This window comes from Procambarus clarkii, chromosome 25 (assembly GCF_040958095.1).
Source record: "Procambarus clarkii isolate CNS0578487 chromosome 25, FALCON_Pclarkii_2.0, whole genome shotgun sequence".
Taxonomy (NCBI): domain Eukaryota; kingdom Metazoa; phylum Arthropoda; class Malacostraca; order Decapoda; family Cambaridae; genus Procambarus; species Procambarus clarkii.
The window spans coordinates 20,744,008-20,760,080 of NC_091174.1; the positions used below are offsets into that span (position 1 = coordinate 20,744,008).

At 49.1% G+C, this 16,073-nt stretch overlaps 1 protein-coding gene across 1 annotated transcript; it reads right to left on the minus strand.

The window, feature by feature from the left end:
- Positions 1-7,975: 7,975 nt before the first annotated feature.
- Positions 7,976-9,283, minus strand: LOC123756511 (S-antigen protein-like). Its single transcript, XM_045739761.2, has one exon. The coding sequence runs from the start codon at positions 9,281-9,283 to the stop codon at positions 7,976-7,978; it is 1,308 nt and encodes a 435-aa protein (XP_045595717.2).
- Between the last annotated feature and the right edge of the window lie 6,790 nt (positions 9,284-16,073).

A 16,073-nucleotide genomic window follows, 5' to 3' on the forward strand; every position in this document is an offset into this window, starting at 1 on the left:
CACCAGAACTTCCCCTTCCACCTCTGGAAGTTCACTACCCTGATATCTTCAGGTTCTTCCGGGCTTCACTACCAGGATCCTCTGCAGCTCCTCCAGGCTGCTATCATGAAGTTTCCTTGAGCAACTATGGTGCTCTACTACTTCTGCTAGGTTCCTCCACAGCTCTCTTGGCTGCTACACCACCTCTACAGAAGCACGTGACACTCCTCTTCACTGTTTCTCCTCACAGCTCGAGGTCCTCTGCTTCACTACCTTGTAGTCTCATCAATTACTTCATCTATGCTGGCTTCGAAGTTCTCAGCAACTTCTTCCCCAAAGACAAACCTGCAACCCATCGACACTCCAATAAAATGTTCCCCTTTAACAAATAAACAAAAATAATCACACAATATGTTTGCCTTAAATCTCTATCTGTCCTCTACATACAGTGAGAGTGGACTCCCCCGTTTTGGGCGGGTCCATACTCCACCTCGCCCGGCGGCGGTCCTCACTCGCTGGGAGGGTCTTCCTCCATCAGGAGCCGGGCTCCCTCAGTCGTCTGTCAGAGCTCAGAGGGGACGGACGTCGCTCCGTGTTCCTCCCTCTTCACTCCTATTTCAGGCTTTCTGCCTTATTAAAACATGTCTAACTTATAAATAAACATCGCTACTGTCGCTGGGCACACGACCAACTACAAGCAATCACTATGAACTGGCGTATATCGTGCTTACCACAGATTAAATGGTCGAGGGCGCTTTCCCTCTGACGGCGTCTGGTCACGGCGCTTACACCGCCCACAATAATGTCTCTGGCCGGCTTGATACTCTCTTCTTCGACCAGGACTTGAGACCACAACGTTCCCAGCTCGGTTCCACAGCTGGCACGTCTACACACTTCTCTTCTCTTCGAGATATATCACTAGGGGTTCCCTTCTGGCGGGAGCTCACGGAGCACGGCTTTCCCCTGCGATGTCTGGCACTCAAGTGAGGTCAAGGTCCTCCGGAAGCGAGCCTCACACCTCCAGCAAAATGTCCACATCTCCTAGCCAGTCATTTATCTGTTTTCTCCTTCATTGCCCATAATCTCAAACTGTTATACATATCCAAGCAACTATTTTACATATGCGTTATCACCTCAATATTTGCTAGGCCTTCTAATCAGGTCAGGCTTGATGAATAACTCTCAAGGAGGGAGACTCGTTTCTCCTGCAGGCTAAGATCATAACACTCCCCTCCCCTTATTTTTGAGAGTTATTCCAGTGGCAAAGCTCGGGATAATACATCCGCCACCACACTGTCTCGTTCTTCAACCGACTGGTTCGACCGGTTGATCTGCTTACATACTCCCGTAGGAGTCTACAACTAGTTCGTTGCTCCTTGCAACATCTGGCTCACAACTCTCCTGGAACACGATCTTCTCACAAACGATCTGACTTCTCTGGCACCTCTTGGCTAGGCTGTCCTCCTTGGACGCCTGCTATCCATTGGTCCACTCTACTTACTGTTTCCACCCTCCGTTTCCTCGTCTTCTTCTCTTCACGTCCAGAGTCAGACATCTGCTGTCTGTACCTCCTCTGTCGTCTTCACACTTCCATCTACTGCCATTATACTTCCGTCTCCTGTCATCATACTTCACTCCCTCGTCTTCACCGACGATTCTCCCTTGCGTCTCCTCATTTATCCAAGATCTCATCCTGTCTGACTTCCATCGAGTCCTCGGCTTTCTTCTATCCATCCATGCTTGCATCATCATCCTCTTCCCACACTTTTCACCTCTATACAACTCTATTTCTTCTCCTTCAACTTTTCTTCATTCCGTAAATGTTTCTTCGGGCACTGTACTATACTCAACAGCACTCGACTGTACATGTCGCTTTGCCTCTCCCAAAGTGCTCGTAAGCATCTCTCCACACATACTGTCTCTTCTCCTTTCATTTTCTCGGCTATTTCTCTTCTTCATTATCTTTTCTCCACGTTTTCTGTGAAACATGTCAACTCTTGACATCTCAAACAACTTAACTCCACTATCCCTATGCCTCTGTGCTCGTGGACCACTTGACGCTATACTCCCATCCTCAGTATGTCCACATCTTTCCTCATTCCTACTCAGCACAGTTACATTCACCTTCCGACTCTTAATTTCAGCAGTCTGGGCTCTACTCAGGTCCGCTCTCTTCACATGATTCTTTTTCGGCTGGGCCGTCTTCACTTTTGACCTCACCGAGACTTCATTTTCCTGGGCTGGACCTTCTTCAAACAGCCATGCTATATCTACATCGATATCTTCCACTGGTTGAATCGACACTGTCTCATCTTCTCCAGCGTCTTCCTTGTCGGCCACCTCTGCCTTCGTCCCTACCGAGACGGGGTTTTCAATGGCTTGGCGGTCTCCTGACTCATCTCCTCGGATGTCAGTCAGGTCCACACTCTCAGGTGTCCCACTCGTGCCGTGGCCTTCTGGGCACTCCTCTGGCAGTCTCCGCCATGACTCTTGGCAACACCTTTGTCCCACACAAGTCATTCCCCAGGATCACTTGGACTCCTGGAACAGGTATGTCGGGGCACAATCCCAACATCACCTCTGCCGACACATATTCCGACCTTAGCTGGACAGTACATACGGGCATGTCACTCTCAGACAATAACCCATATACTCTCATCTTACTCCTGCCAGCTAACCGTCGATCATTCCCAATCAGGCTTCTCGCAATCAAGCTCTGATTAGCTCCGGTATCTCTTAAGATACCAACTTCTACCTCAGGTTGGCCTCCTACACTGATCCAACCTTTGCTCATGAACGGCCTATACCTCTCGTTCACTAAGTTCACTCTCTGTGGTTTGTCTCGGAACACATTGGCATATTTACCTCGGGGGTCACACATGGCCAGGGTCACAACTCTCTTGCCCTGCCGACAATCTCGCATCACGTGACCCAATCCGTTACAATTGTAACATCTCACCTGGGAGAAATCTCTCCTATAAGAACCAGAGTGGCTCTGACTTTGTCCACTCGCATGAGAGTTCCTAGGGCCAGGTACACTACTTGCACTCTGTGGGGCTTTACTGGACTCTTGATTTCCTGGATAACGATCAGTTTCTCGTTTTGCTCCTCCATCTTCACTTTCAGACGAAGTGCGCGACCTACTCTTCTGAGTTTTAGGGTACTTACTTTAATCTGGCCATTTATCAAAATTCTTCTCACCCCAGACTCCTCTGGGTCTCTCATAATTTCTTCCTCCCCAGACTCCACTGGATCTGCCATTGCTGCGTCTCACCTCGCTTCTCACTCTGTTCTCCCTCAAGCTCTTATATGCTTCAGTAATCATATCCGCCCTATCTGCGGCATCTTTCACCTCCTTTATCCCTGCTTCTTGGATCTTGAACTTTGTTTCGGGATTCATCATCTCCAAGAACTTCTCCATGACCATCAGTTGCTTCAGGTCAGCGTAGGATCCAACTCCAGCAGCCTCAATCCACTTCTGGAATCGTCTTTCCAGATCTCTTGCTGTCTCAGCAAACGTACATGCTCCAACTTTGATCATCTCTCTGAAGCGCTTCCTATAAGCTTCTGGGGTTAACTGAAACGAGCGCAATATGCTGCTCTTTACCGTGGCATAATCCTGGCACTCTTCCAGTGACAATTGGGTGTATGCCTCCCTGGCTGCACCGGTCAATCTTAACTGGACCAGCTGGGCCCATTCCTCCTGTGGCCACTCCTTGATGCTGGCTACTTTTTCAAAGTGCTCGAAAAAGCTCTCTGCCTCTTCGGGAACAAACAAGGGAATGTCCTTCTCCCTAACCCTAACGTCTGGTGGGTGTGATACCTGGGTGGTGCTCTCTGGCAACCCATGTTCAATCCTTTGTTCAGCCAAGGTTCTATTCGCTTCTATCTGCATTTGTTTTGTTCTCTCTTTTTCTTTTTCCACCTCTAGCCTTGCTTTCTCTTTTTCTTTCTCCTGTTCCAACTCCAGTTCCCTTATTCTGATTTTCTCTTTTTCTTTCTCGACCTCTAGTCTTGCTTTCTCTTTTTCTACCTCCAGTCTGGTTCTCTCTTTTTCCTTCTCGGCTTCATTTTTCATCTGGAGTTCTAATTTCATCTTTTCCAGCTGGAACTGTCTCTCCTTGTCCTCTCGTTGTTGCTGCATCTGGAGCTCTAACTGGAATCTCTCCAAGCTCCTATTTCGGCTACTCCTACTACTGCGGCTACTCTTGCTGCTCCTACTCGATCCTTGGGATCTCACTTCATCCTGCCCATCATCCTCCTTTCCACTTTCAGCTCCTTTTTGGGCTCCTTGCTCTGCCGCTTCACTCCTGGCTCTCAACTGCCTCAGGATCTCATCCTTCATCCCAGCTACTTTAGATGCTCTCAACCTGATGCCACATTTTTCTGCTATTTGTTTCAATTGATCCCTCGTGCAACCTTCCAAGTCCTCAGGCTTGCCTGACTCCACAAATGCTTGCACCTTCTCCATCTTGTCCTGTGAGTCTTCCCAAGAGAGAGAGTATACACCTGCGGTCACACAGTTTATCTATTTCAGCAAGGGTGTACAAATCCACTCTTGGACAGGGTGTGGGTGTGTCAGTTCACTCTCCCGGACACAGGCCCCCAATTTATTATAGTCTGTGGGTTGGCTGGTGTTGTCGTCGTTGATCCTTCTCTACGGACAACCCAACCCACAACTCGGGAGAGTGCTTACACTTCACTAGGAGATCACACTAGGCGCTTCTGGCTCTTGGAGAGGGGCTCCACGTCACATGTTTAGGGGATGCGGCTCCAACACTCAGCCTCGTTGTCACGTGCACACACCCACTCGAGCCGCCGTGACTCCCCACTCTCTCCTTAGGTGATATGATCTCCTCAATCCCCTTTTGACCTATTTTTATTACCTTTTACCCTGTCCACAGCAGTGGTTCTTGGTTCTTTCTCTCTCTCTCTCCCTCTTTACTACCTCCTGGGAAGCCTCACTAGGACAAGGGCAAACACCAGCAAATTGGGATACATTTACTAGACAAAGCACATACACGATACATACACACATATAATAATAATGAATCCTATACTCTATAATATCACAATCAGGTTGCTCTCCAACACAACCAGAACTCTACCATCAGCTTATCAAGTGGTATCCTATCTCCTGGTTCACCACCTGATACTATCAACCTCCTCAAGTTGGTCAAGTCTACATACACTGTTGCACCATCAGCAAGATAATATATACATAGAATATCAGCATTTGAATGCAATAACATATATCAGTATAAATGTTCATTGATGCACAACAATGATCAATCGATCACTGTCAGTCCTGGAACGCATACATCTGTAGGTAATCCAGCCTACGACTGTAACTCTAAACTTCAGTATAAAACCCTCCTTGACATAAGGATGCAAACAGTCACTCACCTCTCACTGCGTCTTGCACGCTAATGACAACCAAACACTATCAACTCCCTACTAGTAATCCACCAGAACTTCCCCTTCCACCTCTGGAAGTTCACTACCCTGATATCTTCAGGTTCTTCCGGGCTTCACTACCAGGATCCTCTGCAGCTCCTCCAGGCTGCTATCATGAAGTTTCCTTGAGCAACTATGGTGCTCTACTACTTCTGCTAGGTTCCTCCACAGCTCTCTTGGCTGCTACACCACCTCTACAGAAGCACGTGACACTCCTCTTCACTGTTTCTCCTCACAGCTCGAGGTCCTCTGCTTCACTACCTTGTAGTCTCATCAATTACTTCATCTATGCTGGCTTCGAAGTTCTCAGCAACTTCTTCCCCAAAGACAAACCTGCAACCCATCGACACTCCAATAAAATGTTCCCCTTTAACACATAAACAAAAATAATCACACAATATGTTTGCCTTAAATCTCTATCTGTCCTCTACATACAGTGAGAGTGGACTCCCCCGTTTTGGGCGGGTCCATACTCCACCTCGCCCGGCGGCGGTCCTCACTCGCTGGGAGGGTCTTCCTCCGTCAGGAGCCGGGCTCCCTCAGTCGTCTGTCAGAGCTCAGAGGGGACGGACGTCGCTCCGTGTTCCTCCCTCTTCACTCTCCTATTTCAGGCTTTCTGCCTTATTAAAACATGTCTAACTTATAAATAAACATCGCTACTGTCGCTGGGCACACGACCAACTACAAGCAATCACTATGAACTGGCGTATATCGTGCTTACCACAGATTAAATGGTCGAGGGCGCTTTCCCTCTGACGGCGTCTGGTCACGGCGCTTACACCGCCCACAATAATGTCTCTGGCCGGCTTGATACTCTCTTCTTCGACCAGGACTTGAGACCACAACGTTCCCAGCTCGGTTCCACAGCTGGCACGTCTACACACTTCTCTTCTCTTCGAGATATATCACTAGGGGTTCCCTTCTGGCGGGAGCTCACGGAGCGCGGCTTTCCCCTGCGATGTCTGGCACTCAAGTGAGGTCAAGGTCCTCCGGAAGCGAGCCTCACGCCTCCAGCAAAATGTCCACATCTCCTAGCCAGTCATTTATCTGTTTTCTCCTTCATTGCCCATAATCTCAAACTGTTATACATATCCAAGCAACTATTTTACATATGCGTTATCACCTCAATATTTGCTAGACCTTCTAATCAGGTCAGGCTTGATGAATAACTCTCAAGGAGGGAGACTCGTTTCTCCTGCAGGCTGAGATCATAACACCTGGTCCTGGTGCCTGGCATTACACCTGGTCCTGGTGCCTGGCATTACACCAGGTCCAGGTGCTTGGCATTACACCTGGTCCTGGTGCCTGGCATTACACCTGGTCCTGGTGCCTGGCATTACACCTGGTCCTGGTGCCTGGCATTACACCTGGTCCTGGTGCCTGGCATTACACCAGGTCCAGGTGCCTGGCATTACACCTGGTCCTGGTGCCTGGCATTACACCTGGTCCTGGTGCCTGGCATTACACCTGGTCCTGGTGCCTGGCATTACACCTGGTCCTGGTGCCTGGCATTACACCAGGTCCAGGTGCTTGGCATTACACCTGGTCCTGGTGCCTGGCATTACACCTGGTCCTGGTGCCTGGCATTACACCTGGTCCTGGTGCCTGGCATTACACCTGGTCCTGGTGCCTGGCATTACACCAGGTCCAGGTGCCTGGCATTACACCTGGTCCTGGTGCCTGGCATTACACCTGGTCCTGGTGCCTGGCATTACACCTGGTCCTGGTGCCTGGCATTACACCTGGCCCAGGTGCCTGGCATTACACCTGGTCCTGGTGCCTGGCATTACACCTGGTCCTGGTGCCTGGCATTACACCAGGTCCAGGTGCCTGGCATTACACCTGGTCCTGGTGCCTGGCATTACACCTGGTCCTGGAGCCTGGCATTACACCAGGTCCTGGTGCCTGGCATTACACCTGGCCCAGGTGCCTGGCATTACACCTGGTCCAGGTGCCTGGCATTACACCTGGTCCAGGTGCCTGGCATTACACCTGGTACAGGTGCCTGGCATTATACCTGGCCCTGGTGCCTGGCATTACACCTGGCCCTGGTGCCTGGCAATTCACCTGAAATCAATGTTCCAATCCAATTACCCCACTAATGATAAGGAAATAATAATGGATGATTAGCAAATACTACATTGAAGGTTGATATGAATACCAAATTTAGACATACAGGTAAATTGATAATTAGAGTATATATACACCTAAAGGTAACATGTTCTGTAACATACTCGTTACTGAAGTAAAAGCAGAATAAACTGAGCCGATTTCGTTTGTGAGGAGAATAAAATAGGAAATTATTCCAACTCAGACTCCAAGAAGGCACAGTAGATTATTACTGACAAAATAAGAATATTCATATTTTCCATAAAGAATAATATTGCCAGCATTTTGTGTCTTGCATTTTACCCATAACAATGTTTTTAGCATTTGAATGTTGAGGAGGCTCTGCACAACAGGTTGTCCATTGCTTTCATTGCATTGAAAACAGAAAAACAAAATGTAGATGGGAACTAAGTGTCTGCCCACCATCTGGCTAAAAGGGGCCCACCATCTGGCTCACTGAGGGGCCCACCATCTGGCTCACTGAGGGGCCCACCATCTGGCTCACTGAGGGGCCCACCATCTGGCTCACTGTGGGGCCCACCATCTGGCTCACTGTGGGGCACACCATCTGGCTCACTGTGGGGCACACCATCTGGCTCACTGTGGGGCCCACCATTTGGCTCACTGTGGGGCACACCATCTGGCTCACTGTGGGGCACACCATCTGGCTCACTGTGGGGCCCACCATTTGGCTCAATGTGGGGCCCGCCATTTGGCTCACTGTGGAGCCCACCATCTGGCTCACTGTGGGGCCCACCATCTGGCTCACTGAGGGGCCCACCATCTGGCTCACTGTGGGGCCCACCATCTGGCTCACTGAGGGGCCCACCAACTGGCTCACTGAGGGGCCCACCATCTGGCTCACTGTGGGGCCCACCATCTGGCTCACTGAGGGGCCCACCATCTGGCTCACTGAGGGGCCCACCATCTGGCTCACTGAGGGGCCTCCATCTGGCTCACTGAGGGGCCCACCATCTGGCTCACTGTGGGGCCCACCATCTGGCTCACTGAGGGGCCCACCATCTGGCTCACTGTGGGGCCCACCATCTGGCTCTCTGTGGGGCCCACCATCTGGCTCTCTGTGGGGCCCACCATCTGGCTCAATGTGTGGCCCACCATCTGGCTCAATGTGTGGCCCACCATCTGGCTCACTGTGGGGCCCACCATCTGGCTCACTGAGGGGCCCACCATCTGGCTCACTGTGGGGCCCACCATCTGGCTCACTGTGGGGCCCACCATCTGGCTCACTGAGGGGCCCACCATCTGGCTCACTGAGGGGCCCACCATCTGGCTCACTGTGGGGCGCACCATCTGGCTCACTGAGGGGCCCACCATCTGGCTCACTGAGGGGCCCACCATCTGGCTCACTGTGGGGCGCACCATCTGGCTCACTGAGGGGCCCACCATCTGGCTCACTGAGGGGCCCACCATCTGGCTCACTGTGGGGCGCACCATCTGGCTCACTGAGGGGCCCACCATCTGGCTCACTGAGGGGCCCACTATCTGGCTCACTGAGGGGCCCACCATCTGGCTCACTGTGGGGCGCACCATCTGGCTCACTGAGGGGCGCACCATCTGGCTCACTGAGGGGCCCACCATCTGGCTCACTGTGGGGCCCACCATCTGGCTCACTGAGGTTCAGAGTCCGTGAGGTTTCACACGGTGTTTTTATTCGGTAAGTCGTTATGACGACACTTAAACAATAGGGGCCGCTGGCGAACACACCAGTTTTGCACATAATTAAAATCTATGTCTAAATATATTTGACATATATTTGATCTTTGAAACCACCAATTGTTTCTAGAAATCTAAAGTTGTTTAGATCTCTAACGTGAAGAAATCTTAAATATAGATATGATCCGAAACTTTTAAAGTATTGATCAGTAAGGAGGATATTGATCCAGACGACTTCTTCAAAAGGTGGGATGTGACACACTCAAGGATCTACGGATTCCATCCACCTCAACTAGCCACAATTTTGGACAGTAAACATGTGATACTTTTTCACCCAAAAAGGTTATGGCCCCGTGGAACTGCCTACCAGCTGAAGCTATAAAGGCCAAAACACTGCCGAATTGTAAGATTCCACCTGGCAAATATCCTCTGGATAAAATGGGGGAGCTTTGACAAGCCGCCTTCTTCCGGTCTTGGTCAATACTACAAGTGTGTTAGTGGCCCTCAGGTAAATCACGTATAGCTTTCACCCAAATACTGAAGTATTCTCTCTACGTTACTAGTTAAACAATAGATGACGGAATATGTATTATTTGTTTGCCCATTAGAGTTGTAAACGTTTTAGGAAGCAAATTAATTTATCTTTAAACATTTATCATTCGGTAATGCATGTTGAGTAATACGATAATATTCAAATGGCAAACAATTGCACACGTAATATGATCGGACATTTGCCACACTTGTATAATGTCTCTCTCGTAATTATTTGCTCAAGTATACATACTATTATGTACTGAATATATTAGAGTGTAATTATTTCTTGATAATCTTATGTCTTATAAAGTATATCAACTATATTCGCAAATGTTACTTGTTGCAAAGCAATTTCAAAATGAATAAGATACGATATTTATTCAGGAAAAGGTATATTGACTTCACCACGTCCTACGGGGAATCCCTCATACGCTCCAACTTGTGCAGCTTCAGAGTTATTATACACAGTTTGGACTGACTGTAACCCGGGTGTGTGTACTAGCACGTATTGAGAGCAGCGAATTAAAAAGTGTTTCATTTATTTTCGGGAATATATTTATTTCAGGTTTATTTACTAGAATTTCAGGGAACGTTCAACAATACGAAGACGTTTTGTTTATGGTACCCTAAGGTTGGCTCCCGGGTACTGGATGAAACTCACTTGCGCGTGTGCCAGAGAAGACAGTGGAAGCACTTTGGCTGCCCTTTACCAACTTGGTGGCCTTTGTCCAAAAGAAACTTGAGGAAACTCGTAGCAGGTGCAATTCAATCAGGAACAAGAAGTCTTCCATCAATCTGCGTCTTCCATCAAGACTGGAAGACGCAGGTCCAGCTCGGTCTGGTGATGATAATCATGGCACACCTGAATACGAGAAGTGACTACCAGGAGGAGCGAAGGGATGTGCGCTCTCCGTCAAGGACCGACAGAAAGTTACACCACTGAACTTGAACTTAAATACTGCTATGAATCTCAGTTAGGGGAGCAGGAAGTGGGTACAGTTGATGTATAGCTGGGGGAGAGGAGTTGCCGTAGGTGGAGGACAAGTGCCAGGGCTTGACCCAGCTGCTTGACTGACTTGACTGGGAGACGGTATAGAAGGCACGGTAGTGTAGAATTTCTTCGTAGGCCTTCATTTTTGAGGATGTAGAATTTTCTTCTTCTTCTTGTTCTTCATGAGGGTTTAACTTGTCGTTACGCGTTTTGTGTCGGTGTCACATGATACCATCCTGGCTTGTGGAGCTGGGGTCAGGAGCACAATATATTGAGAACATGCCAGCTGGTATTTAATAGGCGATATATTCTGTCCAATTAAGTGCCTATTAGTATTCCGGAGGAATAAGTAGTTTTGGTATCTGATGCTTCGATGTATAATGGGTGAAGTGGCTGGATCTTGAACTGTCGGCGAAGATTGAGTAGAAGCGCCACTACACCCACTGCCTACTGAGGCAGTGGGTGTAGTGGTTTAGTCTTAGTTCAGAAACTTGGTTATTGAGAACAGGTTCTGCACATGTTGCAGTGGTCTTATCATGACGAAAAAGTTTGTTGGAGAGAACTGGTTCTATAGATTATGTAGTGGTTTTTGTCATGTAAAGAAACTTAGGTGGAGAGAACAGGTTCTGCAAATGATCAAGTAGCAGAAGGGGCGTTAGTTGGTGTTGCAGGAACAGAAATTAGGAAGATTATGTCGGCTGGAATTGTTACAGTTGTAAAACTGTCAAATACTAGTCTATTGGCAATAGCGAGTAGAGCATGAACTTGAACTGTTCTGTGTCCAGTGGTGGGCGGTGGCTGGGTAGGTGGTTATGATGGGCCTACCCAGGTGTCAGGCTATAGTGTGGCAGCACTTTTCCTTGGTAACACAGATACATCAACATGTCGAACGCACATTGCGGCGGCAGTACTGACATGTGTACTGTAGCCACTCCTGCACGAGGGTCGAAATAATATCCATTGAGCGAGCGGCTGTTGTGCCTCTTCTTCCGAGCAGGCTCCACGGTGCGCTCTTGCCCGCACTGGGAAACGACGCCCGCCACTGCCCCTGAATGCAAATATGCCAGGAGGCAGGACACGGGAGTCCCCTTGATAGAGATTGTAATCAATATTCAACATCAGATTGAATGTTGAATTTTGCTGTCATGTAAATTGCAGATGAGGCTTATCTCGCCTCAATTATTTTCTGGACTTCAGCCGTGGACATTCCGGCGACATTGTAATATGGGCACCGTCACTAAGGATGCATCATGTTTCTGGTAGTCTGGTAGTTCCAGAAGTGGTTTTCGAGGGAGCAGCTGCTACATTTTCCTTCGTGTAGAGTATATTTTCGTTCAAGATGGTCATATATGAAACACTTATAACATTGTTCGAGCTGGAAGTATGTTTCCTTCGTTATTTGACTTTGTTGATTAAATGCCAGAACACCCGAAGCCATTTTCTACACCAAGGGTTGTTTGATCAGAAGATTCGATTCTTAACTTGAGTGTTGGTCGCTAGTTGTCTTCTCTCCAGATAGTTTTTGCGGAAACGGCAATTAACGTCGGGTTTTGTACGTTGTTGCTCTTACCAATTTCAGTGGCTGGCCTGTCTGATCTCCAAGAAATGATGTGCCTGACAAGGACGGTCCTCTGAGCCTGGAAGCATTGTGGTGGGCGTAGCAAAAAGTTTGGTCACTTGCAGTGTGGTCTGAATTTCAGGGGTAATAGTTTCTGAAGTGCCTCTTATCTGGAGAAAACAAGTTAAGACCATTACATTCTTCTAAGATGTCAGGAGGTGACGTGTCGGCGATGCCGACGAGAATGTCAAATACTTCACTCTGGGAGTACTGGTATGTCCTCCGAAATCGAACATTGATCTAGCAGACCATTGTGTTTCCAATAGGGAAGTACCATTAGGTAAGTGCAAGGAGCGCAATTCAACTGCTAATTCCTCAACGGTACGAATTAACAATGGGAGAACACACACTATGCATGTTGCTGGCTTGCAGGTCTTGTGGAACACTTATGAACGAACGAACGATACATACAAAACAATATACCCAGTGGGTCAGAGGGGATGTGGATATAGCTTAAGAATAGACTTGGAGAGGAAAAGTTGTAGTAACAGAAAAAGTGCCACGGCTTAGCCCACCTTCTGGATTATTAAATAGATGTTGTCATCACCGCCGGCAGGAGTACCAGTCAAGCCCGGCCCTCACACCAAAGACCCAGGAACGCCAGAGAGGTCCAGCTTTAGTGTAGAGTCAAGTCCAGTTACTGTGGTGTTGTCTTCTTTAGAGTCCTACCAGTCTACTTATTGGTTCTAACTTGTCATTTTCTTCGCCTTCTTCTTTTTCTTTGCTTTAGATCTTGTCGTTAAGCTGGTGCAGATATCACTGTTATTGCCTGGATAAAGTTCATAGTAACGTTTGTTGATAAGATCAAGGTGAAACCGTTTGAGATCGAATTGTTCTTATATCGTTTGGGCGGAACAGTCGATATACTCCCGCTGGGAATATCCTTAATCCTCTCCAGTAACACTCGTTGTAGTAAAGAGTGGTAATACTACTACTGCCCTCTGGAGCGCCTGGAATACTGTGGAGCGCCTGGAATACTGTGGAGCGCCTGGAATACTGTGGAGCACCAGGAATACTGTGGAGCGCCTGGAATACTGTGGAGCACCAGGAATACTGTGGAGCGCCTGGAATACTGTGGAGCGCCTGGAATACTGTGGAGCGCCTGGAATACTGTGGAGCGCCTGGAATACTGTGGAGCGCCTGGAATACTGTGGAGCGCCTGGAATACTGTGGAGCGCCTGGAATACTGTGGAGCACCAGGAATACTGTGGAGCGCCTGGAATACTCTGGAGCGCCTGGAATACTGTGGAGCACCAGGAATACTGTGGAGCGCCTGGAATACTGTGGAGCGCCTGGAATACTGTGGAGCGCCTGGAATACTGTGGAGCGCCTGGAATACTGTGGAGCGCCTGGAATACTGTGGAGCACCTGTAATACTCTGGAGCACCAGGAATACTGTGGAGCGCCTGGTATACTGTGGAGCGCCTGGAATACTGTGGAGCGCCTGGAATACTGTGGAGCGTCTGGAATACTGTGGAGCACCTGTAATACTCTGGAGCGCCTGGAATACTCTGAAGCGCCTGGAATACTCTGAAGCGCCTGGAATACTCTGAAGCGCCTGGAATACTCTGAAGCGCCTGGAATACTCTGGGGCGCCTGGTAAAGCGGTGGACACATAGGGGACGTCTATCGCTGTAACACCAGCTGAAGTACAGAGGGCGGCTGTATCTTGTACCACTGATTTATAGACTGCTGGTGCTGAGGAAGTTTTTTTTATCGACGTAAATACAATAAATGCAATAAGAAAGGTCATTACAGAGGAACAAAAATAAAACCCATACCCGGGCTACCAAATACTTACAATGAGCATCAAACATGGTATATAATCAAAAACACAATAACAGTATAACAGAAATACAAAATAGGCACAAAACAGGAAACGCATCATATATACACAGAAATATATTCAGGGGCACAATGGAAACATGGCAAGGAATGTTGAAACAAGCCAGGAGGGCTACATGGAAAGTCCAAAAAACCACACACACAGTATGACAACACCGGAACACACAGGAACCGGGAAGAGGGAAGTACAGAATTTTATTAGGAAAATACAATAAATACAGAGAAGGCAAGACATGATGAACAAATGGACATGGGCGGTAACACAAGGGGTGGGGGCGGTAACATGGCGGGGTGGCAACACAGCGGGCAGCGCCACGGGAGGTGGCTCCAAAGGGGGGCAACACCACAAGGAACACATCCGAAGCATAAGCCACGGGTCCGGGCACCGGCAAGAACTCCCACGGCGGTCATCCTTCTCGAGAACCATCACAAGGCCCCGGGCCGCACCGTTGTCTGCAACATCTGCCATAGGAGGGGGGGCCACCCACCACAGGAGGAGAAACAGAGGCCAACTCCGGGGCACCCGTGCCGGCGCCAGCAGGAGGCACATGAATCTTCTCCACTACCATCGTAGGGCCCACTCCAGGGTTCACGCCACCTGCCGACCCCACACCCGCCCCCTGCACACCAACATCGCACTCCCACAAGAACAACCCCACACTCCACAGGCGACACTGAAACAGAAGACAGGGCAGGCAGAGCCGGTGAAGGTGAGGGAGCTGGCGGAGGAGAGGAAACTGGCTGCGAGGGCAAGCCCCCATGCACCACCACCTCCACACCTACACCACCAGCTGCGCACTCGTCCACACAGGCCGAGGAACCCGGCAACACCACAGGGGCAGCAGATGGCAGGGAAGCCTCCCCCTCCACACCATCACAAGGCGACAGGACCAAAGCCATCAACGGGGAAAAGTCCTCCTCCCTAAATAAATTCATGGGAGCTGCTGCCACACCACAACAGGCCGCTGCCTGGTCCCCGTCAAGGCCACACCGAAAACATGACCGGGGCAGTCAAGCGTAGAAGGTACACATGGTGTAACCCATCAACGTGACCGTCGACGGAACAGGAGACTTTAGACGGAGAGAGAGAGAGTTCATCCATAAGGACACCACGGTCCCATATTTACCAAAGTAACGCCATAGCAACCCTCCTGAGAACTTGAAGGGGACCCCATGCAACGCCATGTACGTGAGAGAGCAGCAGCGATCGGAAACATGGACGGTACCACCGTCAGCAGGGAGGGAAAATGAATGACCATCATAACGGGCCACTAGATCCTTGTAAACAGTCGGAGAGCTGAACTTAACAAGCCCCGGTGGTTCGTGAGAAGCTGCACTCCATAATCATCTGCTACATTAACACGGAACATATCTTGGATGACCACTTCTACTGCCAGGTACGACGCCCGGCCAGAGAATTCCAGTCCAATTGTCTAGTCATAGTGTGAGGGTGTGTAGCTGGAACTTCAGTTCTCCTGATACTGAAAATGAAAAATGTAATGAGTGAACTGGTGCTAGTGAGGGAGCTATGTAGAGCTCTGAGGACAGAGGTGGATTCACTGTGGGAGAAATACAACAGATGAGGGAGCCAAGGCAGACGAAACAGCGAAAAGAATAAGCAAATAAGGAGCACACCAGTAAAAAGTTGTCGTCTTGGAATGTTGTAAAGGACAGTGGTCTAAAGAAGACTGACAAAGCCGTCTACAGATGTCATAAAGACTTCCAACTCATTCGGCGTCAGGAAAGGTGAATGCTGTGAGGAGATTGTAGTTCCCACGAAAGTCAAGACAACGAAGGGAGCACAGGTCCCTCAAGGTGCTCACAAAGTAAAAGGACCTTTTATCAGTCTTGGTAAAGATTAGAAAG